The sequence below is a fragment of the Chrysemys picta genome, chromosome 13 (assembly GCF_011386835.1).
Source record: "Chrysemys picta bellii isolate R12L10 chromosome 13, ASM1138683v2, whole genome shotgun sequence".
NCBI lineage: Eukaryota > Metazoa > Chordata > Testudines > Emydidae > Chrysemys > Chrysemys picta.
The window spans coordinates 26,602,699-26,627,229 of record NC_088803.1 but is presented as its reverse complement, the minus strand read 5'-3'; the positions used below and the strand labels follow the sequence as shown (position 1 = coordinate 26,627,229).

The 24,531-nt window shown below is 45.0% G+C and overlaps 1 protein-coding gene across 6 annotated transcripts in view; it reads right to left on the bottom strand.

Moving 5' to 3' along the window:
• Nucleotides 1-447: 447 nt before the first annotated feature.
• The window catches only part of TOX2 (TOX high mobility group box family member 2), a 258,535-nt gene continuing 234,451 nt past the window's right edge, over nucleotides 448-24,531 (bottom strand). For all 6 annotated transcript variants that reach the window (XM_005295412.4, XM_005295416.4, XM_005295415.4 and 3 more), the window contains 4 exons: nucleotides 21,646-21,726; nucleotides 13,127-13,534; nucleotides 10,659-10,789; nucleotides 448-1,544 (listed from right to left, as the gene is read on the bottom strand). In XM_005295412.4, coding sequence (XP_005295469.1) covers nucleotides 1,508-1,544; nucleotides 10,659-10,789; nucleotides 13,127-13,534; nucleotides 21,646-21,726 — 657 coding nt within the window. In that variant the 3' untranslated portion in view covers nucleotides 448-1,507. The remainder of the gene's footprint in view (nucleotides 1,545-10,658; nucleotides 10,790-13,126; nucleotides 13,535-21,645; nucleotides 21,727-24,531) is intronic.

The following is a 24,531-nucleotide window of genomic DNA, read 5'->3' as shown; positions in this document are numbered from 1 at the left end:
ATTAAAACTCACTGAAATCTTGTCAACAGGTTCCATATTAAAAAAATATGTCATAATGAAACAAAGTTATTAACAGTTAGTTTTATATATAGCATTCATTTTCTGGATTTCTTAGTTTAATGTTCATATATGACCTTTTAATAATTAAAAAGGCCAAGGAAATTCCCAGACAATAAACCATTTTAAGGTCTAATAAGGTTGAGAGTAGATATCAGAAATTTAAGGGTAAAAAACCATTGCATATATAGGTCCAGATCCTGTGAAAACATATGCACATGTTTCTCTTTACACAGGGTGAATAATTCCATTTAAGTCAAGGGGAATGTGTGTAAAATTAAGCATGTGCATAAGTCTTTGCAGGATTGGGGCCACAGTCAATGCAGGGTGGTTAGTTTGTATGCATTACTTCTGGGTGCTGCCCACAAAATAAGAAAAGAGTCTGGTTCATTTCTACTTTTCATATGTTTTATTATAAAGAAAGGTAAGATAAGCATTGTGAACTGAATGTGCTGGGTGCTGAGAAAACAGCACCATCAAAAAAAATTAAAAAACCCCCAAAAACGCACCTTATGATAAATTGTAATTCTGCTTTCTAATTCTTCATAAATAGACAAAAATCATTGTCAGCAATTTTAAATAGATGGACATATGGCTGAAAAAAATATAATAATGCCATACAACATGGATATAAATTGTCCATTTCTTGCTGTACAAATAATAGAAACAAGTTTGGCAGGCTTTTTTTTTGTTTTTGTTTTTTTATACACATCTCCCTTCTATGTATAACTAAAAAATGTGCTACAATTAATATAAAATGCTTTTACTATAAAGTAAACTACTAATTTTTTTCCACAAAAAAATCTTAAAGATGTCTTTAGCACAGTTCTAAAACACTTAGTAAACTACTTACAACTATCCAACAAATTATATTTTTTCATGATCTTTTTCACATTTTTTCCTTTCATATTTTGCCAGCTGCTCTTTCCACCCACCCATCTAGGAATAGTTTTTACTTTTTTTTTTCTTGCCAGACATCCAAGGCCTTTGCATGTACAATATTCACACAAACTTCACATTTTCCTGCACAAAGTTTAGTGCTGTTAGCAAGTCAAAGAGTGCATCCTCCTACTGAGCCGGCCTAATGCAGTAGGACACCAGACCTGGGCCTACTCTGCGTCTAAAAGCAGTTCACTAGGAAAACAGTCCATAGCTAAGCTGATGGCAAGCAGATAAACCGTGTTCTTATTTTTTTTTTGTTTGTTTTTTGTTTTTGTTTTTTTTTTGTTCTTCATGATTTATGAGGTTTGGGCTTCCACGAAAAGTAGACTTTAGAGTTCAAAATAATAAAAGAAAACTGCTCTTAGAGCCTGGAAATGAAGCCAGCAACGAGACGTGTTAGCTCAGCTCTCTCGTCTGTATGACTTGCGTGACGCCCCTCTGGGTGGTCCGTATTATAGACCCTCTCAAGTGTCCTTCCTTTGAGCCTTATTGGAAAGAGATGGCGGGTTTAGGTGAGGTAGAGTGACTTGTCCCTTGGCAGCATGCTGTAAGGGAAACCAAAGACAGAGAGCGGTGAGACACGCAGCACAGCAATTCTAAAATCAACAACCCTCAGGGAAGATGCATTGGAGGGGAGGGCACAGAGATGAGCTGTCCCACAAATCGCGACTGTATCTTTTGAGCTGGTTTATGGTTTTTATGGTGTTATGAGGCAGATTTTAATAGATGTAGCCGCACTGGCCTGCCTGGGGGTGCGTGTGCGAGCAGCAACATCAATGCCTGATGTGACAAACAGGCAATTAAAATAGCAACAAATTGGGCACTTTTTAATTCTTAATGAACTTCAATAAACCTAACGAGCCTCCAGCACTACACCAGCTCGTGGCCTGCCCCAACATCTGCTTTTTACAGGGAGGCCAAACATTTGCTCTCAGTTTTTATTCTCCTCACACACTTTCCATACTAGGTTCCCCCACAAGCAAATACTTTAATGCGGTCAGTTTTTAACAAATATCTGTCGTGCCTATTAGGCACTGGCATGTATGGGGGAGGGGCGGAGAGAGCGAGCGCTCCAGAGGCCCAGTCCCGCCCAGACTCCCCCCCCCCACTGCACAGGAGAGCACCCAGCTGCTTCCCCCCCTCACCCGCTGCACAGGAGAGCACCCAGCTGCTTCACCTGTTCATGGGGCACAGCACCCCTCCCACTGCATGCTGGTGGCAGAGCCACAGTCCTGACTCTTGTTGGCCCTTTTGGGGGTTGGGAGCCCTGGGGGCACACATAAGGGGCAGCCCCATGGAGTACAGGGACTGCTGTTCTGAGAAGCCCTTCTGCCAGGTGTCAGGAGGGCTGGGGGAACACCTTGCCTGCTCCCCCAACCTATCTGCCTGTGTAGGTGCTTAGCAGAATCCAGACCTAACCAAGGGACTGTCTTCAAAATCAGTGGAAGTTGGGAACCTAACTATCTTCGAGGACCTGAGCCTTAGTACCAGTGCTAGTGCTTGGTGGTGTGAGCAATCCCAGGAAAAGCATACCCTGCACCTGGTAGTAGGTGCTTGCAGAACTGGGCTCTGCATGGGCCCTGCTCTGCCAAGACTTAGGGAAATCTTGGCCCCATTTGAAGTTGATGGGATTTGACCAGGATTCGACCCTAAATAAATGGGGTTAACTTTACACATGTGATCAGTCTCCAAATCTCCTGTCCAACAGTGGTTGTCTCCTTAGGCATCAAAACAACAACTTCTGAGTATTTGACAGCCACCTATGCCAGAGAGATTCTGTTATCCAAGAGTCCTTTGCTCTGTACGGGTATGTCTACATTGCACGCTAAGCCTAGGTCTGTGGGAGTCAGTGGACTCAGTGGTTCCAAGCCTGTGCTTCAGCGTCCACACTACACTGTAAACCTAGTTTACAATTGCTAAACCTGGTCTCACAGCCATGCTGCACTATGCAGACCCTCTGACTCAAGTCTGCAGCTTGAGCTGTGTCCACACTGCAATGTGACAGGGCTTGGACTTGAGTCACAGGAGGACTTGGGCTCTGATCCCTCCGCCCCTTTGCAGAGTCCTAGGACCCAGGTTCTGAGTACTTGCTGGCTAAAGTCAGACTGATTTGTGTGTGGACGGAAGGGGGACTTGGGCTCAAACCTGAGTCAGAGCCCAGGCTTAGTGTGCAGTGTAGATGTGCACTATGAGCCTGGCACTCCCACCAAAATCAATGGGCTTACCAGATCAGGTTCCTTGTTTCTCTCCCAATGGTAACACTTCCCAAGAGGAATTCACAACATAATACTACGCATTTCCCAACATGGAACCCACAGAACAGCCGCCGCCCAATCGCTTTTCGGCCAAAATGAGTCACCTGCAATTTCTTATGGTAACTGAATTTTTAACCTGCCATTAGCAGTGGATTGCAGGTGACCCTAGCTGGTCCCATTGGGAACGTATCAGCCACAAGCAACGGAATGGAGCCAGCCAAACAAGAGGCATTCCCAGCTCTAGAGGGTTATGTCATGCAAGTAAAGTACTGAGGGTTGCCAAAAGCGAAGGCATGAACTCTGGAAGGCTCTTTTATGGCTTTTATAATATACACAAATCTGCTCCAACAAATTTAGCCCCATAAAAAAGTCTGGCTTTAAAAGGTGATGAGAAAAATGATACAACTTTGGGAGATTCTTGTGTGTGTGATTATTAACTAGAGGAATAAAGAAAAAGGAATGCGGGCAATGAAGTACTGAAGGCCTAGTTGATGCAGCTGTTGATAAAACAAGAGCAATGGAACGCAGCCTGGCCCACACTTCACTAATCTGCATGTTTTATAATGTGCACTTAAAATGCACAGTCTTTCCCTACCGCACTAGCAAAGATTTAATACCAACGAGCAATAGTGAGGTCTTCTAGTACCAAAACTTCATTAATTTTACAATATGCACTACAGAACATATCCTAGTATATTACAATGCATTACCATAAATAACTGAATTCAAACTAAGTCTATTTGTGATGTTTTATCTTTGCTTTTTTATGGAGCTTGTTCAGTCAGTTGCTGATTTGGAAAATTCAGCCATCTGGAATGGCTCTCCCAGTCATTAGTATGAATCAGTGAGCGCCTCCTCATTTGGACAAACTGAGCATACACAAATCTGCAGGCCTGGTTGATATGCATCCCAAAGTAAATTATTCAGTTTTGGTAAGGTGCCCAGAGGATGGTGGGGAAATGGGGCCAAAGAATAGCAAATCATAAGTAGTAGTTATGAGGGTTATAAGGACTGGACAACTGACCATATCTTTGAGAAACTATGAGCCAGGCAGATACCACATAACTGGAAAAGAACACACATTGTAGCATCTTTACAAGGGAAAGCCCATCCGTGTCGGTAATACCCCTCTGGGAACATCAGTCCCTACTAATCTCATGGTGCAAATACTAAAAGAAAAGCCTGAGCACCAGTGCTCACCATGTGGCTCTAGAGTTTTATATGGAATGTAGGGGTGACACAAGCAATGGGATCTGATCAGAGCCTCTTGCTGTGCATGAGACCGTGCTGAGCTGGTTCCAGAAGTGCTTCTCCCACCGGTGAGGCTGTGGGGAGCGTGCAGGGCTCCAGAAAGGGAGTGCAAGTGGGGAATCTTTCCCAGGTACAGAGGGATGAAGAGGAGACCATCCCTCACTCTCTCCTTGTAAGCAAGGTGTAGTGGGGGGGAGGGGAGAAAATTTGCTGAATGGAGTTACAGAGTCACAAAGACAATCAGCCCATGGAGATGAGACATTGTCTTGCAATGCTTGCATCTTGAAGTTCCACCAGGACATGATGCTGATGAGTCATGGCAGTGCGTTGTTACGACGTGAACATCACAACCGCAGAACTGAGATGGTTTTTACATCTCTCTGCAACTCCATTTGATGACGTATTAGTTCTTCAGCTTTTCAAGATCAATCACCGCTGACCTGGAGGACCCCAGCTACTATAAGCAATCGCCAGCATGTGTTTATAATGAAAACACCATGCCAGAGCTACTGGATACTTTTTTTCTTTTTACCAAATCACCTTCTTATCAGATACAGGCAATGCAATAGAGGGCCTCAATTTGGATTTTAGTACAGTATTTACTACCGTGCCTCGTGTAATCTTATTGAAAATATTAACTCTTGTAAATGACTGTCAGATTGGAAAAGTGGTTATAGGTCTGGGGAATTATAATGCCTTAAATCGTAAGGAGGTGTTCAATGAAGTGCTACCTACAAAGACCTAGATGGGGGAGCTAAACATAAATGATATCTGCAGATGATGCTACACTGGGAAGAACTGCAACTGCCAGTGAGGGCAGAGGAAACATGCAAAGGGGCCTGGAGAGATTAGAAAGATTGGCAGGTAATCACAAAATGAGCTTCAAGCTGAAATACTTGAAGGAAAGCGATCCAAAACCCAGGTATTCAGTAGGTACTTGAGAAACAGTGATGGTGAAAGAAGCCAAGGGGTGATAAAGAAGAGACAACTCATGTCAGTAGCTTGTGATACATCTGGGGAAATGAAAGCCACGCAATTTCAGAGTTCTAGATTGCAACAAATCAGAGAAATGATAGCCACTCTTTAGGCAGCAATAGGGAGATAATAGCTATACTATTACTTCCAGTTCTGGGCAACTCAGGACCAGAAAGATATTGAAAAATTGGGTGGAGTTCTGTAAAATCAACATGATAATGAAGGGTTAGGAGGGACTGATTGATGAAGAAATATTTAAAACACTAAATATGCATAGCTGGGCTGAGTGATAACTGAAGGGATATGTGACCATGATATATCAGTATTTGAAGGGTATAAATGCAGCATAATCATTTAGTGGGATATAATTAGCAGTAATTGGATTAAACTGAGCTAAGCAAAATTTCAGTTGAATTACCAGGAAATACTTCCTAACACCAAGGAGTTAGTAGATGCGGAATAGTCTCCTGAGGGAAGCACAATCTTGTTACTCATTTAAAAGTTCTCTGGACAACAGACTCAGGAGAACAATGCAACATTGACCGAGAGAATGGGCAAGATGACTACAAATATATAGAAACAAAGCAAAGGTATGGATCAGATGTGAAGCACAGAAAGCAAGATGGGATTGCCTGTTGCTTTAAGGAGGTTGGTACAACCCTAGCTAATGGGAACCTGAGCACTTTGTGAGTCACATCACAATGGAAAACATTCAGATTCTCACCAGCCCATTGCTGATTTCTCTCCCCAGATTGTTGCTTTAATTAGAGTTATATTGAGCACAATTTTGAGGTTGAAGTGGGAATTACCCGATCTAGTGATTATCTGATAACACTGAAAACTGCGCCAATCAATCAAACCCAATGAGATATGAATTTCCTTTATGACAGAGCATTGCCTAAACTTTGTTGATACAAAGTCAGTTTATTCATGTGGTCAACAATCCACAGCCAAGAGTAGAAATGATGGGAGAAGAGCAGTCCAGTTTAACATTTAATGTGATCTGCAAATTATCGTTAAGTTTGTTGGAGATGCTATGGAGACATTCAGCTTTCACATACAAGTACCTATATAGACAGATGGAGTTATAGTCTCATTGAGACATACAGGGCTAAGCATTCAAAGCTAAGCAAAATGAGTCCTCCTGAAAAAATGTGTATGCACCATAGACCCTTCAAACCATGCATCTTGGTAGCAAATACCAGGTTTTAGTAAGTGCAAGAGGTGCAAATTCATTATTGTGGATACAATCACTGACAAACTGTGCTTACAATGAAATAAGAATTTGACTCTGAAATGTAGCTTTGGAAACTGGGCTTCCAACAGACTGTCTCTGTAGTACAGTGGTTCTCAAACTGTGGGCCGGGACTCCAAAGTGGGTCTTGATCCCATTTTAATGGGGTCGCCAGGGCTGGTATTTAGACTTGCTGGGGCCTGGGTCCAAAGCCGAAGTCTGAGCTGCGCCACACGGGGCCAAAGTCTTCAGCCCTAGGGAGTGGGGCTCAGGCTTCAGCTTCAACCCTGGGCAGCAGGGCTCAGGTTACAGGCCCCCTGCCTGGGGCTGAAAGGCTTGGGCTTTGCCCCCCATCTGCACGGGGCGGCGGGGCTCTGGCAGGCTCAGGCTTCAGTCCCCCTTCCTGGGGTCATGTAGTAATTTTTGTCAGAAGGAGGTGGTGATGCAATGAAGTTTGAGAACCCTGCTCTAGTTCTAAGAGCCTTGCTCTTTGCTCGATAGGAACTGTGTTTCTTCACTACGGAGCCTTGTCTGTACAAGTGGAAAGAACAGAAAGACCGTCCACAGACAGGTCCATACTCAGTTCAGTTCATTGTTATAATTATTTTCTGGCGTTCTCTGTGCAATCAGCGTGGTTTTAATATGATTCTTCCAGGAATCTGAGATAAACCCGTGAAATTTGATATTTTCTCTGTGACAAAGGCATGAAATGCATGAACTTTGATCATGAATCGCATGGGGCCCTGTGCATACAATACAGCTTTTTGTCAGGCTATTAAAGAGCTTGTTTTAGCAACACACAGCTCACACGGGCCAATTACATTGGTGCTTCATGCGGCTACCATGGTACCCCAAGTGTTCTGTATAATACACTTTTTATCAAACTACCTCTATCAGGATGCCTGGAGGGGCGCACTATGGGGAACTTCTCTCCCCACCCAATCCCTAGAGAGCTCCCTCCATGGAGTCTGGGGGAAGGGTGCGTGTGACTTATCTCTAGGCCTGAAAATCCAGCACCTTTCACCAGAGATAAATGCACGTAACGTTTATAAAACAAACTCACTGATGAGCTTCATTAAGTGCTTGAAAGAGGCTGCTGAGGACAGCCCTGAATGCTGATGTTTACACTGAGTATCACTTATTTTTCTCCCAAGGTATCATAAATAGCACGAGAACAAGACCTCACTTTCCTCTGACTTCCCCAGAGAACAAGGGCTACCCCCTCAGAGCTCCTGAGGTGCCCAAAGGACCAGCAGGGAGAGCCAGCTGCTCTCAGAATGCTGGCCTGACTGTTTCCGCAGGCAAAGCTGTAGAAACTCTTCCTGCCCTGACCAGAATCACCATCTCAAGCTCCGGCGCGTAAATGTTCATTTGCTGCTGCGGGATCTAAAGAGGGTTTTGTTTTTCCTGATATGTTTGGTATCCAGTGCTGCTCCTTCAGGCCAAAATGTTCAGACATCTCTTAGGTGCCTAGGGCCACATTTTCAAAACTGGTCACTGATTTTGCGTGTCTTGAATTCTGGTGCCCAACAGAGATGCTCTGTGCCTGATTTTCACAATTGGTGAGGACCTACGATGGCAGCTGGCACCAATAGGATTGTCAGGTGCTCAGCACCTCTGGAAATGATATCCTCAGGCCACCTTTATTTAGATGGTAAGCTTTCTTGGGCAGGATGGCCTTTCTGGCCTGTGTTTGTACAGCATCTAGCACAAGGGGGCTCTGGGCCAGGACTCCGGCATACCACTGACATACCGATACGTAACAATAAACATTGTCAGAAATAACGAGTGAGTTTGGGTGCCTCAATTGTTGATGCCCAAGTTCAGTCATCTCAAAGGGGCCGGCACAAGATGCTCAGAGCATTTGGGCACCTCAGATTTGAGTGCCCCAACTTCAGAGACCTTGGCTAAGATTAGTCAGGTCTGAGGTGCCCAAAATTTGAAAATGTGGACCCACACGGCTGCAATGGGAGTTGTGGGTGCTCAGCACCTCTAAAAATCAGGACCCTCTTAGATGTACGTGCCTGATTTTAGGCACCCAGGTCTTAATATTTTGGCTTTAATACCCAAAAGTACCTTCCCGGGGTCTGGGAGGCAGTTCACTTCGTTCAGACGGTCTATTCAGATCGTTAGGACTCCCCGCAAAGGTTTCCTTGAAAAGTCTGCAATAGTCCATGTAGCTGAACTGTTTCAAGTAGACAGGAGTCCAAAGCATCCTACAGGTTCAGCAGATTATTTACTTCCCCCAAACAAATATAACGTATGTGTTATCTGGGCTGAATCAAGAGATCATAATTGCAATGCTGGCACAGAGGAGTGTTGTATTTCCAAAATACCTGTAAGCTTGCTATTATCTATAGTGAAAGCACTATGTTCCAGTACAGCACTATACTTCAGTCAAGTCAAACAAGCACTCAGAAAACAATCATACTTCCCCTTCCATACTTTCAGAGTGGGCAGCATCTCACAGGGTAAACAGAATGACTCCCAACTCCTTATCACTGCACTTTTGTGCCACGAGAAGTGGATACAGCAGAGGCTGGAGTGCTTTTAATACACCCACTCCCCTCTCAACTTCAAGAACTAAGATGCTTCCAGAGTTTTAGTTTATTCTTCCCTTGGAGTTTGAATGTCATTGCACTGAACTTTCCATTGACATCCTCAATATCGTAATTCTCCTCATGGGATAACGGGAAAGAGCTCTCTTCAGCCCTGCAGAATTTACAGGCCTCGTCCTGAGCCTGTAAAATACTGTGTGTGTATTAGGGAGTGAGGCATGTTGTCCTCTAGTGCTCAGCCCTACAGAAAAGATAATGGACCTACTACTACTGTTAGCCAAGGGAGTTGTTTAGCTTAAGTGTTAGAGGCCAATATTTTGGAAGCTGAAAAGACAAGTCTATTGTCTGCAGACATAGTATTGCAATACCACAGCTCCCACTGAAGTCAAGCATCTTTCAGGATTAGGTCCTGCATCTCCTTCCCCCCGCATGAAACAGAAGCTGTCCAGTCAAGAGAAAAATCTCGTTTTCTCAAGTTTGGGGGCAGCAAATCAACCTCTCTCTGGTTACAAGAAGCTGCTCCTCTTGATTAACCAGCACATGCCGGGGGGAGGCCATCCTTGCTAATACTTGAAAAGGTCTTTCACATTTTCAAAACTTAAAAAGTCAAAAAAGTCAAGCTGGATTTTTCACTTCAGTGCATGAGAACCATATTGGTAGGGATGAGAAAAGAACTGTCCAATGCACATAACAGCAATGGGTCAGGCTGGCCTGTTGTGCTCAACGTAAATGTCCCTTTACTGTGCATTTACATACACAAGAAAATCACAAGATTCAGTCATTGTCTTTCCTTTTTTAAAAATATGTTTATATTCAATGTATATGTAATTTTCAAACTGCCTGCTCGTGTAGCGTGGTTTAGATTAGCCTGGGCAGAAGGGACAATTGAACAGCTTCATTTACCTTCATTAGCAGAACGACTTGCTGGACATTTTGGGGCAGATCTTCACCTGGCGTAAGCTGGCAGAGCTCTACCAATTTACACAGCTGTGGATATGTACCACTTCCCTCCCCCCCCCTTTTTTCTTTTTTGGTCAAAAAGTGCTGATTAAAACTTTGCTCAGTGGCAGAAACTGCTTCCACAACTCAGGAATGAAAATGAGCCGAAGCTAATTGGAGTTTTCACTGAGTTATCCTTTTATCATTTTAGTCCTCAGATCCAAGCAATTGTTTTGGGGACAGGACAGCTCACTTTCCCAGAAACCCAGGTTACTAAATAAAAGGAGCACTGTAGCGTTAAAATAATGCATATTTTTGGAACATGGCATTTTGATTTCTTTTACATTTTCCTTTCTTGAAGTTATAAACTATCATGTGTCTGATCATAAGAAAACAGCGCAGACAACTCTCCAAGCATGTTAGTAGTATATTGTTTTGTTTACTGGCCTGCAGTGGTTAATTCCACACTCTCTGCTGGAGTAATCATTGTCCCAGTCGGTATTTCCTGGGGGGTTTGATGCACCAGGTGACCGGGGTCCAACACTGTTTTGAAACTCAGATGAAATATGTGAAAAGTCCTGTGTGGGGAGACAATAAAAGAAGGGAAGAAAAAGTTACACCCATACCAACAGGCAGATAAGCAGAAGTTCTAGTTAATGTTTGCCTATGCATATCCAAATACGCTGCCCAGAAAGTATGGGCAGAACCAAGCTAAGACGAGTGTTTAAACATGTGCATAATTTCACTGAAATCAAAAGGACTTGAGCATGTGCTTAAGAACTGAATGGGAGAGTGGAACCATTTCACAATGATCCCTAATACAAGGACAACATTTACTTCACCTCACTGTTTCTCTCCCATGTTTTTAAGGGCCTCTCTCCTAGGGAGAGCTTTGGTAAACAGCTGCAGAATATGCAACGTGATGAAAGCCTTTGCATCAGCATTCTGGTAATGAAAGCCATTTTCCCATCTCAAGTGCGGTTCTCTTCGCAATAATACATTAGCCTGTCCTAATGTACAGTAACAAGGTAAAGAAAATCCAAGCAAGCAACATTCTCTCCATCAACTGTCATGGCTGGCAGTTTAACATATTATCTGAAAACCTATCATGATACTGTTTGCGCATGGATGACCTAATTATCAAATGTTAGGGAACAGATATTAACAATGGAATCAAGGCAGCTACTTGACTGAGAACAAGGCTTCTCCCGAAACATTCACTTTTGGTATTTAAGTTGCTAACAAAATATGTGGAATTAAACTTTAAAAAAATCTGTGTCCAACCTTGCCTGACACCCCATTTTAAACGATCGCCATATGATTGTCGCTTATCCCCACCACGGGGTGAGAGCTATTGCTGACTATACGGTGGCCACCTTTGCTTACACGGGACCACACCATGCCAATATTGAAGTTATTGCTCTGTAAAGAGCGTTTGGGACATCTGGACTATGCAGGATATTGCTCTCTTGGATATGATGGCTTTTAATAGCCTGAGGGAGAATTTTGTTACCAAGGCCCATTTCACATTATACTTTTCTCCACTACTCTATATGCCAAGGTTATCAAATGATCTTTTCTCAAAGTTGGTCCTGAATAGGATGGGCAGAATCATGGAAAAAACCCTGTTCATTAATTATATTATTTGATGAATTTTGTGAAACATATTTAATAAATAAATGATGCAACAAATTATTCAGTCAGGTCCTCTGGCTGGGAAAATAATGGGGTAAAAGATTAATTAAATAAGTTATCTGACAGCTGTGAAATTGATAGAGTAAGCCCTCCACTCTGAATAGTTCATCCAGCTCTAGTTACATGGGAGAATCAGAGACTCCTAGATATTAGAGATGGAAAAGATCTCTTAGGTCATCCCGTTCATCCCTAGCCAATGCCAGAGTGTTCCCTTTAGGGCATATGATGTACTTTGCACCATTGCCCATTCATTCAAAAGCTCTCTCTCCTCCTGGTTTATTTTCTTCATATCAGAAACCCATGACTGGCCCCTCTAAATGTGGGCTCACAGGCTGAGTTTGGACATTGCAAAGAATGGTTTGTTCATCTTAAGGTAGGCAGCCTGCATATGAGCACGTACTACAGGAACTACTTTGCTGCCATGCAATTCAAGTTAAGCCCGTTTTTTATCCTTTCAGCTCTTCTATCAAGCAAGTGAATTGGGTAATTTTTCCCATTGCTGGGAAGTCACTGGAAAATCAATCATATTCCATGAAACGCTTGATTTTCCCTCTGCATTTTAAAGTTATTTTCTCTTCCCACATGCTAACCTTTGGAAAAAAAATCCTACATTCACCTCTATTGTTATCCCAGGAGCTTTCATCCTTTATTTCAGTGCTGTCACACATGCTTTCTTTGCCTGATTATCCAGGGCACTGTGTCAGATGAACAGAAAGCTCCGCTCCACCCTGCTAAATTCACCTGAAGCCCAGTGGACAACTAGGGGACAGCTTGTCTTACAAGAACTTCTACCCGGTACATCCTTGACTGCTATGGGAGTCTAAAGGCATGTCTACATTGCAGCCGGGGTGTGAATGGCAGATCATGGAGACATACATTGAAAGTCAACAGGATTTATGCTCCTAAGCCGCTTACTTCCTTTTCAAACTCCCACCCTAAAATGTCAGACAAACAACAGAGCTGGGAGGTAACAGAGCCAGCAGCCATCTACAGGAGAGTCTCAGGGCTAGGGGAGTTGACAATGGAATACTCTCTTAGAGTGACATCTTTGCCCAAAGTGCCACATTAGTACTGTCATGACCTGGAAAATCATTATTAGTAATAGGCTCCACCAGTAACACGAGAAACTTAAGCTGAGAGTACAGTCTCTGATGCACAGCAGATCTTGCTTTAAAAATGTGTTCCCTTTTAGACTGGTATTCAGGATCCAGGCCACTCACCTGCTGCCCTGGAGGTGAAGCGTTCATTGGGGGCTGTACCTGTAGTGCCATGGAAGGAGACAAGATGGATTGCTGTGGGACCTGCTGCATGCTGAGTGACTGGTTGAGGAGGGAGCTCTGTGGGTGATGCAAAGACAGCTGCTGATGGAGAGGAGGGCTGATTTGGAAAGAAGGAGGTGGCGAGGCACTGATGCTGGGCAACATGGGTTTGGAACTGAGGGTTCGGGAGAGGCTGGGGTGAGGGTGTCCCCGGTAACTCTGCAGATCTGATGGGGACAGGAATGAGCCTAAGCCAGGATAAGGCGATGAGGCCTGTGGTGGCATCGTATACATGGGCTGTTTTGGTGGTATCATTTTGGAAGGTTGGTTGGGTTGGGCGCTTTTCGTCTCACCCTGATCGGCAGAGCCCTGCAAGAAAACAGAACAGGGGTCAAATGAAAAAGGAGTTCTTTAAATGAAGAAAACATCATCATCCACCTTTGCCTGTTCCCTCACAGGCACTCGGCCTCTACCTCTCCCACACTGAGGACAGTGCTCATGATTGTTCTGTGTTTGTACAGCACCTGGCGCAATGGGTCCAGGTTCATGACTAGGGCACCTAGCTGCCATGGTAGTACAAATAATTCATAATAAGGTAATAACAACAAGCGCAGACACAGTTTTAAACACTATATACACACACACAGTTACCACGTGGCTCACACTCACTCAATTGTGCTCCCCACAGTTTTGTTCCCTAAAATCTTGCAGCAAAAGTCATTTTAGTTTCCCTGGTTCTCTTCCCCACCTTATACCCCCAGCCCTCTCAGACCGGCACCATCACCCACCGCTCTCAGCATGTCACTGAATCCTTCCTGTTAAAATCCCTCCATGCTGATTCTCGTCTCCTCTGCAGGATCCACAATGGAGATATCCTCTCTCCTAGAACTGGAAGGGACCTTGAAAGGTCATCGAGTCCAGCCCCCTGCCTTCACTAGCAGGACCAAGTACTGATTTTTGCCCCAGATCCCTAAGTGGCCCACTCAAGGATTGAACTCAAAACCCTGGGTTTAGCAGGCCAATGCTCAAACCACTGAGCTATCCCTCCTCCAATACAAAGGTGCACAGGTAACACCTTCCTTTCCTTTGTTTCTCCTCCCATCCACCCAACTCAAGCCAGCAGGCCTGTAAAACCAGACTGGCAGCAATATCCAAAGCCAGGAAAATCAAGCCCAGTACTCAGCAGTGGACTCCGAAGCGACTAGAGCACAAGGAAGGCAAACTCCTCAGAACTGGTGCCTGTCTGCAGTTCACTTTTAGACCCAGAGAGATGGGTGATAGAATCACTTTCTTTTCCAATTAAAAAAAATATAACATGCTGACTTCTTAATCGTGTGAATTCCTGCAATCCTGACAGGGCTTCATAAAGTACAATGCAGGAATAGCCTCATTTTGGAACAAAGAGGAATACATGGGATATTTTTTGGCTTGGGCAAGCAGGGTTTTTCATGAGGGCTTTATAATGTAACTAACAGTTTCTTCCTGCCAGAGAAAGAGGGAGCACTGCCTAATCTGACTTTCACTCAACACAGAGTTGCCCTTCTGCAGACAGGTGACCTTTGGATTAACTGAAATTAAGAAAATCTCCCTTCCCTCCTCCCCCCTCCCCCGCCCCCATTAACTGCCCACACCCATCTCCCTGTAAAGAGCAGCATATTATAGCAATAACTTCAGTACATTTTGTTCCTTGGAAAAGACTGTTATTCTGTCCCAGCAAATGTGGGTTCTCACTACTTCTCAGGATTGAGCTCAACAGCTGCTTCTGCTGCAGTAACACAAACAGCACTAACATCTCACACCTCAGGCACACTCCCAGTACTTCTGCCATAACCTCAAGCCTCTCCCACCCCACCCCACCCCACCCGCCCCCAACCACTGCTGCACATAAACCCTTCACAAGCCCTGCTAGTGCTCCACTGCCCTCAGCTGCTAAGTTAACTGCCTTATGTCACTGCCTGTGGTCGGTTCAGGGAAAGATCCTGTGAGTTGCTCTAGGCAGACTTATTTCAGAGTAGCAGCTGCGTTAGTCTGTATCCGCAAAAAGAACAGGAGTACTTGTGGCACCTTAAGGTACGTCTATACTTACCTCTGGGTTCAGTGGTAAACAATCAATCTTCTGGGATCGATTTATCGCGTCTTGTCTAGACGCAATAAATCGATCCCGGAAGTGCTCGCCGTCGACACCGGTACTCCTGCTCTGCGAGAAGAGTACACGGAGTCGACGGGGGAGCCTGCCTACCGCGTGTGGACCCGCGGTAAGTACCTTGTAGTTCGAATTAAGATACTTCGACTTCAGCTACGTTATTCACGTAGCTGAAGTTGCGTATCTTAGTTCGAACTGGGGGGTTAGTGTGGACCAGCCCTTAGAGACTAACAAATTTATTAGAGCATGCTCTAATAAATTTGTTAGTCTCTAAGGTGCCACAAGTACTCCTGTTCTTTTTAGGCAGACTTAGTGAGAGGCTGTTAGGCCAGGCAGAACTTGAAATCAAAACTGCCCCTCACAAACAGTCACTTTTCAGCTGCTCTGACCCTCACAGTTACGAATGCTGCAGTGTGTGTGTTTGTACAATGGCTTTGTTCTCTTGCTGCCCATCGCATCCTCCACTTTGATCCCACAGATCAATCAGGATGCTGGATTTGGGACATCACATTATTTTCCATGGTAACTGACTGTGATGCAATTAACTAAGGCTTAATACTTCGGTGCAGGACCAAGGAGGAGAAACTGGGCTGGGAGGGAAAAGGCCCTAATATTCTCACAGACACACAGAGACACATGCATAGGATTCTGCACCGCTGACTGGAGTTTTGCAATTGACTTCAAATGGTGAATGATCAAACCCATAAACACATACACAAAAGTTGGACATGTCCACACCCTCAGTAACTGCAGAAGTCCAGTGGTGGTTCTTACAGGCATGGAAATCTACATAAAATAAACAATCTAGTCTCAGTATCTGCACGTAACAGGACTGCACTGGCTAGGGCCCTGTACAGGAGTGCTAGAGCCTTGCATAAAGAGTCAGATGAATTACTGCCATCTCCCACTGTCAGATGGATCTTGTTAGCTCCAATCAGGATAGAAATGGGGTTGGAGGGGATCTATGGGGCAGAGGGAACTAGGCTGGGAAAGATGGTTCCTGCAGGGAAACTCTAGCAGCAGCTGTGCTCAAAGAGAAAGCTAGGCTGAAATCTACATTTTCTTAATAATATAGTAATACTAGCATCAGCAGATCTTACAGCACTTTACAAAGGAGGGAGTATTATTACCCCATTTTACAGATGGGGAAACAGATGCACAGGGAGGTGAAATGATTTGCCCAAGGTCACCCAGCAGGCCAGTGACATAACAAGGACTAGAACCCAGGTCTCCTGAGCACAGTCCAGAGCTCTATTCACTAGGCAACACTGCCTTGTGATTTGACTTACCAATAAGCCCTAGTAGGAAGGTCAGCTGGGACAATGCAGTGTGTGTAGACTCTATCTGGAGCAGAATTGGGCCCCACCTGCAATATCCCCTTGGACCTCCCTATGCTTACTTGCATACAGCAAATACTAAGTTTATCTAACTGCAAATACTTATTTACTTCTCTGAAACAACAGGCAAGTTTCTAAGGCACATACAGACACAGGAAATATTTTTGCCTCTAAATGCTCTCATTTCCACATTTATTTAAATATGAAACTCACCCTTTAAAACTCCTGCTCTCTCTAACCCCTCCCCCACACAACAGTGATTATTGCTTTCTTGCTGTATGCACTGAGATACTGCTCCACTGTATTAAAGGCAGCACAAACAGAATTCCAATATCAAAATAGCCAGGCAAGCTCGTACTAAAAACATTCAGAGCGGTTATGAATCTTTTTAAGCACTTAAACCAATGAAAGGGACTTAGATTATTTCCTTTTTGACCTTTTTGCCACAGCTCTTAACCTTCAAGTGTGGCTTGGTTAACTCTGAGGCAAGGTGCCTCAGCGCTCACTGCACAGCATGACATGTGTAGTTACTCCGCTTGTAATTACATTCCAGTTTAAGCCATGTGGGTTTATTTTTAACATTAAGTATAATTGTGCACAATATTAATGACGGGCTGACATCACTAAGCTCCCAGTCTAACATAGTTTCACTCCAGGGGTTGTGAGCCCATGCAACTTTAACAGTTTTCCATGCCAGGCACCCATGTCATTGAGGGCAGTCCCAATTCTTAAAGGAAAACGTATATTTGGTCCCCTCCCACCACCCCTTCAGCAAGGGCAGAAGCTTAGTTTGGTCCTTCACTGTGATGGCGCCCTCTGCAGGAAAGGGACAACAGCTACACCTAGTTCCATTGCCATGCAGTGGATAGTCACATACTACTGCAATTGGGAGAGAGGGGGAGAGAAGTCAGTCTGATGTTCTATATTTAAGATTCTCCCTCTCTGGTTTCACAAGTGGGTTGGGCCTCTCCCTGGCTGACTGTCGCTAGTCAAGGAAAGACATTTATTGGTGATTTGTCTCTACGCCTGCCATTTTCTACAGGAGGTTGATGAGGATGTTCCGTTTCCATGGACCTTGTCGGCTGAAGCCACGTGCAGCATTTGAGTCACATTGATGGGCCACGTAGCTGAGCCGTGTCTCCTTCAGAGTTTTGGCTGGCTGAGTGATGTGCATGTGTGATGTCAGCCTGCGAGGGCCATAGACAGCACAGAAATCTGCCTCTGCTTCTTCTAGAGTGCTAGCCAAAGTAGAGATGCACTACCATGGTCCAGGAGGGGAGACAGCACTGATAACTACCACTGAGGGCAGGCAGTCTCCTGCCAGCAAGGAACTAGCAATGGAAGACACTTAAAAGGCAGCATTCAGAGTATGAGATTTGGATGTTCAGCCAAATTTTTGAGATCTTTCCCATCAATCCATTCCCATTTCTTGTTCCTCCCACCCAGGTCTCCTCCCCTTCCCATGTCAACCTGATTCCTGTCCTGCTACTATCCTCCTTCAGCGTGGGGACACTTACCTCTAGCTAGTCTCAGCCACCCTAACCCTTGGTTAGGCCCTGCTCATTGGGTCCCTCTTGTCCCTCACACACCCAGTGGCTACTTTCCCCCAGTTCTGTCCTTCCCCACGCCCTTTACTAACATTTCCCAAACACCACCGAGTCTCAGCAGTCTGTTTCCCTGAGTGCACAGCATCACTCAATCAACCCTCCTTCTGACCTGGGACACCTCAGAGCCCATGTGACTCAATGACAGTCGACCTGAGACCCAACCCCACAGAGATGGCCAGAGCTGCTGAGAACCCACAATGACTTCATGTCAGAAAGTGCACAGGGATGTAAAGGGGATAGGATACCTGGGTACAGCAAAGAGAATGAAATTTACTGTATAAAACCATGAAGGTATAAAGGAGGCATGAGGAACACCCAAGCAGCAGAAGGAGATAAGCCAAGATCTCAGAAGCATGATACTAATGTCCTGGGACCAGTGCTTAATTTGTAACAAAAGAGGTTCCCGGGCTCAAGCAATTTTTTTACTTTCATAACTGAAGCAGCAAGGACAAAGGGGCCGGGGCTCTGAACTGCCAAGCACCGCCTGGGACCTCACTGTGAGTGACATTCATACACTTCCAGAATTGAAAGTGGCAGATCCATTCTCTCTCCATCCTTTTCCCTCTGAATTGGATTAATCCTCTATAGCAGAGGAGGTTGTTTTTATTTTTTTACTATTGCTGTTGCCATGTGTTATTTACCCAGCTCACAGCTGTTATGGCACTAATTAGCTATTTATTTCTTCATTGTTTGGGATGGTACACTTTCCCATTTTCTAGGAATTCATTCACATTTGCTTTTAACCTTTTCTCCTAACCTGGCATGGGGAAACAGCACCCTTCTCACCTTCTTAAATGCACTGCAGACTTGTGTTTCCATTTAGAAGGTCCGTCTGAACTGCAGACCTATCCATTAGATTACACCAAAGTAAACTCTCCCTACCACTGCACTGTGTACAAACCCAAATGGAAGAGAAGAGTAAGCACAGAGGAGCGGGGAGGAGAGATTAGCACAATTCCAATGACAAAATACAGGCACTTTCCCCTATAATAATGATCTAGAGAATCTGCTGCCTGCATATAACTCCCTTCCTCCCAGATCCAGGACAAAGAGAATATATGTTGTTTCTATGGAACCTACCACTGTGGTATCTGAGCTCCTGTCACGTCCCATATTGTGCAGTGACCTGGTAAGTCACAACCCAGAACTAACACTACCTGGCGGTGTCGGGAGGGTTGATCCTCTGCCCCCGCCCTCCACTTCCATTGATGTTGCCTCTAACTCCACTCAGCTAGCATCTGGAACTGCACCCCGAGTCTACTACGGCACCCAGGCCACATCAAGAGAGAGGAGGGGAGGCACTGGGTGCTTCCGGGCATTGAGGCCAACAGGTGCTACTTGAGGACTAAGCTGGATAGGCCAAGGGGCATCATGGGGGGAGTTCTGGTGCAGGAAGAAGCCGACTGCCCTCCATACTATGGGAGACCACCCCAGAGTAGCTGTACGGGGAGTGAGGTGGGCAGAAGGCAACCTCCCCACCCGAGTGATGCAGAGAGAGAAATGGGGAAGATAGGTTGGAAGGAAAGGAAAGAAAGACAGGGCTGGCTGGGGGTGGGGGGGGGAAGAAAAATGGGAATTAAGGGGGACCTGGAGCATGGTCTGGAGAGGACAGACTCAGGGGAGGGGAAACTAAAACCTTCTCTGCCCAGGGAGCCAATATAAACAACCACCTCAGAACCCTGTAACACTATCAGATGGCTGTGCTGCTCATTCAGAGTTCTCCCCATGACAGTATGAACCTGTGCCCTCCAGAAGGAGTTGCTATTGCTCACTCACACAGCCAGAGTCTCCTCCCCGCTAGTCCGGATGTGCCCAGTGTGCTTTCACTGACAGCAGTGTGAATTCACAGTAATACCACCGAGGCCAATGGAGTGACTAGATGGAGGTCAGACTAGATGTGGGAGGTCAGACTAGATGATCATAATGGTCCCTTCTGACCTTAAAGTCTAGGAGTCTATGAGACTAGGTATTTACATTGCTCAGGGCGCTCGACTCACAGCCAGAGCCACCAGCAGGGCTGAACCCACAGCTCAGTGAATGTGGCTCCTGTCTGGCTACTGAGCCCAGTCCAGGACAGCTTAGGGCTCACCTTGCCACCCCAGCCTTTTCCAGGAGTCATGAGCATCACTCTCTGCACTGCTCATGGCCCCTCTTGATTTGGGGGGCAGGAGAAAGAGCCCGGGATATGAGAAGGTAGCCCACTGGGAGGCGGACAAAGTCAGCAGACATGTTCCCTCCTCCCCATGGGCAGAGATGCCCATTGACTGCCGTGGCACCTGCCGATAAGGACACAGATGGCAAACAGCAAGCGGATCAGTGCTGAGCCAGGAGTGGAAATTGGGGAATACATTCACATCCGCAGGTCGTGTCTAGGAACCTTACAGATCAGTTCCTTTCTCCTCTCTCAGGAATTAAATCCAGCCCAAGGTTCTTCCTTCCTCTTACTTTGGAAGGCAAACAGTGTCCTGACCAATGGCCACGGGCGCTCAGACAGATGTGCTGAGGAGGGTGTATGGCTCACTCTACCATTCCAGGAGACACTGGCAAGTGAGGGGGGCACTAGGCTTGGGCGTTACTTCTGTCCTGCACACTCCCATGTAAGGCCATGAATTAACGTACTGAGAGTCCCCTAAGCTGAAATGCGTAAGAAAGTCTCCTGTTGGGGCATGGAAGGGACAAAACCTCCAAAGAATTATAAAACTACTGGAGCAGATCCTCAGGTGGTGTAAATCCATGGACATTTCTGCCCCACTTTATACCAGCTGAGGATCTGGCCCATTGTCTTTAGTGTCTTTTGCAAAATGCCTGTATATTGCAAATCCTTTTGCTCGTCAGCCTATCACCTGGATGCCAATTGCAAGAGTGGTGTAAAGAATCCAAGCACCATGCTCCGGAATGGTGTAAGTGAGCAACAGAACCAGGTAATGGAATTCAAATAACATCTCACCTTTGAGCGATGATAACATAGCGCAGACAATTCAGCCCCCCTCTGATGGGGGCGGGGGGGGGGGGGGAAACAAGACAAAACGGAAACCTATCTAAAGCTGCAAATCAGTTATTACTCAGTGTGGTTACAGAGCAATCCAACTGCAGTGAGGGATCATGGCAGTCCTGCCTTCAAACACTGCAATGTGCCATAATAAATGAGATCTTATTTTGGTGTGTTAAGGAAAAAAAATTGGCACCCACACTGCATTGTGTACGCTCAAGTCGTGCTGCAGAGCATTTCATTTAGCTCCTCCAGAAGGTATTTAACACTGATATTAGTTTTGATAGCACGGTTACAGTGTATTTCTTATAAACTTGCTCCTCCCCAGAGATTTCCATGAGTTCCAGCTAATTCGTCATTGCCACATCCATAGAGATTCATGTATGAAACACATTGTCTGTTACCTTGGAAACCAAGCTGGCCCTGTAGGCTGCCAGAGCCTTTAGATACTCCTTCTTCGCGGCTTCTGTTTTCCTCTTATATGCCTGAAAGGACCAAACAATGAATAATAATTAATAAAGCAAAACCGGGTGCTGTCTGGCATTGCTACATCTCACCCTCTGCAGATCGCCCGTGTCTCCACTGGGCTGTGTTGCTTTGTTACAAGGAACAGGGATGGGGCCTTAAAATACAGTGTTCAGGAAAAGCAGGTTTCTCACTGAGGTGTTGCTGCCAAGGGGGGAGGGAGGGTGGGGGGTGGAAGAGAAATTTGACCCAAATAAACCCCTAGATCTGAACACCCTCAAATTTTGGGGAAGTGTGTGTGTGGGGATAGATCTGAACCTTGCTAGGTATATGTATGTGCTCATTGCCATGGTATCTGAGAGAGTGGGTTAGGGGTAGTAAAGATAGCCTCTCTCTCATGGTTCAGAGAGGTCTGTGTTCCTGGTGCATGCCAAAGGAGGACAGCCCTGTCAATGGAGCAAATCTACTACAAAAAACAGAATCCCAACAGGGTTCTATGCTACCCATCTGCCCTAGCCAGAGACCTGTTTCAGAGAGAGGTGCCTTTTCAATCACCCTTTGATTCACGGCCATCAGGGCTGTCAAGCTGTGGCAATCTGAATGAGTGAGATTTTGTCTATTTCATTGAAATACATGGGGAAAATCTTCATGGTAGGAGTAAGTGTCATGGAGTCAGCGGGAGGAGGTCTGCTCTGGATGACACTGGTGTGAAATCAATGGAGTCATTCCACACTGTTAACCCATGTGTGAATGAGAACAGAATCTGAAAAATTAATTCAGTATAAGGAAGCCTCCCAACACTGCAAATTCCAAATGTTAAAAAATCATGAGTTAGGCCCCCCAAAATCATGAGATTGGTTTAAAAATCACAATTTCAGAAATCCTAAATTTTGGGTTCTTCTTCTTTGCCTTCTACTTTTGAGTCTTTAAGGCTCATGTTTTCAAGCTTTCCTCTGCAACCTTGAGGGCTAGAAACTTAATTTTCCTTTTCAAACGAATGCTGAGATTCTCCATGAATTGGGGCTTTGAGAAAAACACTATGTATTGTGAGATTCAGCATCACTAAATGGAGCTTGCCAGACTTTAACAACTGTTGATAATTAGTCTCTCTCTACCATAATAATAATCATTTTACTCTAGCTGTATTGTGCTGAGCTAATTTTCAGCTCAGAATGACACTCATGAAACCTTAGTACAGTGGTTCTCAAACTTTTGTACTGGTGACCCCTTTCACGTAGCAAGTCTCTGAGTGCGACTCCCCCCCCCCCTTTTAAATTAAAAACACTTTTTATATATTTAACACCATTATAAATTCTGGAGGCAAAGCAGGGTTTGGGGTGGAGGCTGACAGCTCGCGACCCCCTATGTAGTATCCTTGTGACCCCCTGAGGGGTCCTGACCCCCAGTTTGAGAACCCCTGCCTTAGTATGAAGTCAATAGGTTGAAAGGAGCATAAGTCTGAGGAGAATCTGGTGTGCTGTTTGTAGAACTGACACAGAAATACAGCCCTATCTCATGCAGGCCAATTCCCCAATGGCCCCCAAGGACCAAACTGGAACCAGCTAAAATTATTAAGTGAGAAAAATATTTTCAAATGAAAGAAAAATGTGGGCAAGGGAGGAAAGTACTGAAATAAAATACTTACTAACCTCCTGCATGAAACCCAAATCCCTCATCAAAGTTAATTTCAGTTAGAACAGATTTGAATACATTTAACTCTGCTTTCAAAACAACAACAACTTTACAACAGTAAATATGCTGATGTCCAGAGGAGATTTTCAGTTGTTTTTTGCCACGTGTTTCCATCGTGGCATCGCATATTATAGTCAAGTAATGTAAATGACCAAGGACTCACTTGTGAGCCCAGCTGCATGCCTGCCAGGGGGCAAGGAACTATAAGGAGCCCCCTTTCTTCCCTTTGTGGGCTATGTGCACCCGAAGATCTGTGCAAAGGGATGAGCAGCCCCTGCTGGGCTGCTATGCCCTTCCCGGCTCAGATGGACAGGGATTTGGCAGAGGTCCACCCGCATGCTCCCAATAAGTTGGCCAGTCTAGCTGAGTCAGCCTGGAAGGGAGATTAAGCTGTTCAAGGTCCAGTCACAATCTGGTCCCTGCACTGCTCCTTACTCTGGCTGGATTGGAAGATAACCATCCAATTACAAATGAGTATTTTATTACAGTCAAATGCAAAAGAGTAAATAACGTTTTTACCATTGAGTTCATACACATTTCTGCACACCCTGAAGGCGGCTGCCTAGCATGTCCCATTGTGTCATGTCTGTCCACTCCCTGATCTTTTTTATCTTACTATGTCTGGTCTCTCGGCCTTGATAGCTGTTGCAGTCCCGCAGTATTACCACACTGGGCAGTCAGAGCTCAAATAACTGTGGCCTCAGTTACACCAGAAAGGCGAAAAAGAGGTTTTGTATCATGTTTTTTCTTTCCTTAGGATTGTAATTTACAAACCATACTTGCTCTAGGTTGAATGCATAGTCTAAGAATGGGATCATTTCTCTTTACACTTCTGAAAAGGATCAATCTGGGAGATACTGGTCCTGGTCCTGAAGTCCTTGCACACGCAAAACCTCCAGTAAAGTGAATAGAATTGAGAAGGTGTTCCAGCCCACAGACATTCATGTGCACTGAGCATATTTAGCAGCCCCACAGATCTAAAGATCATGCAGGAGTCAATATGGTTTCCCAGGATGAAATTTCTGGCTTTTCACTTACAAAATATGAAATATGATATAAAAATTATGCTAAAAGATCATTCAAATGGCAAAGTCAAGCCTTTTAAAGTGAAAAATGGAGAATCAAGGTTGCCC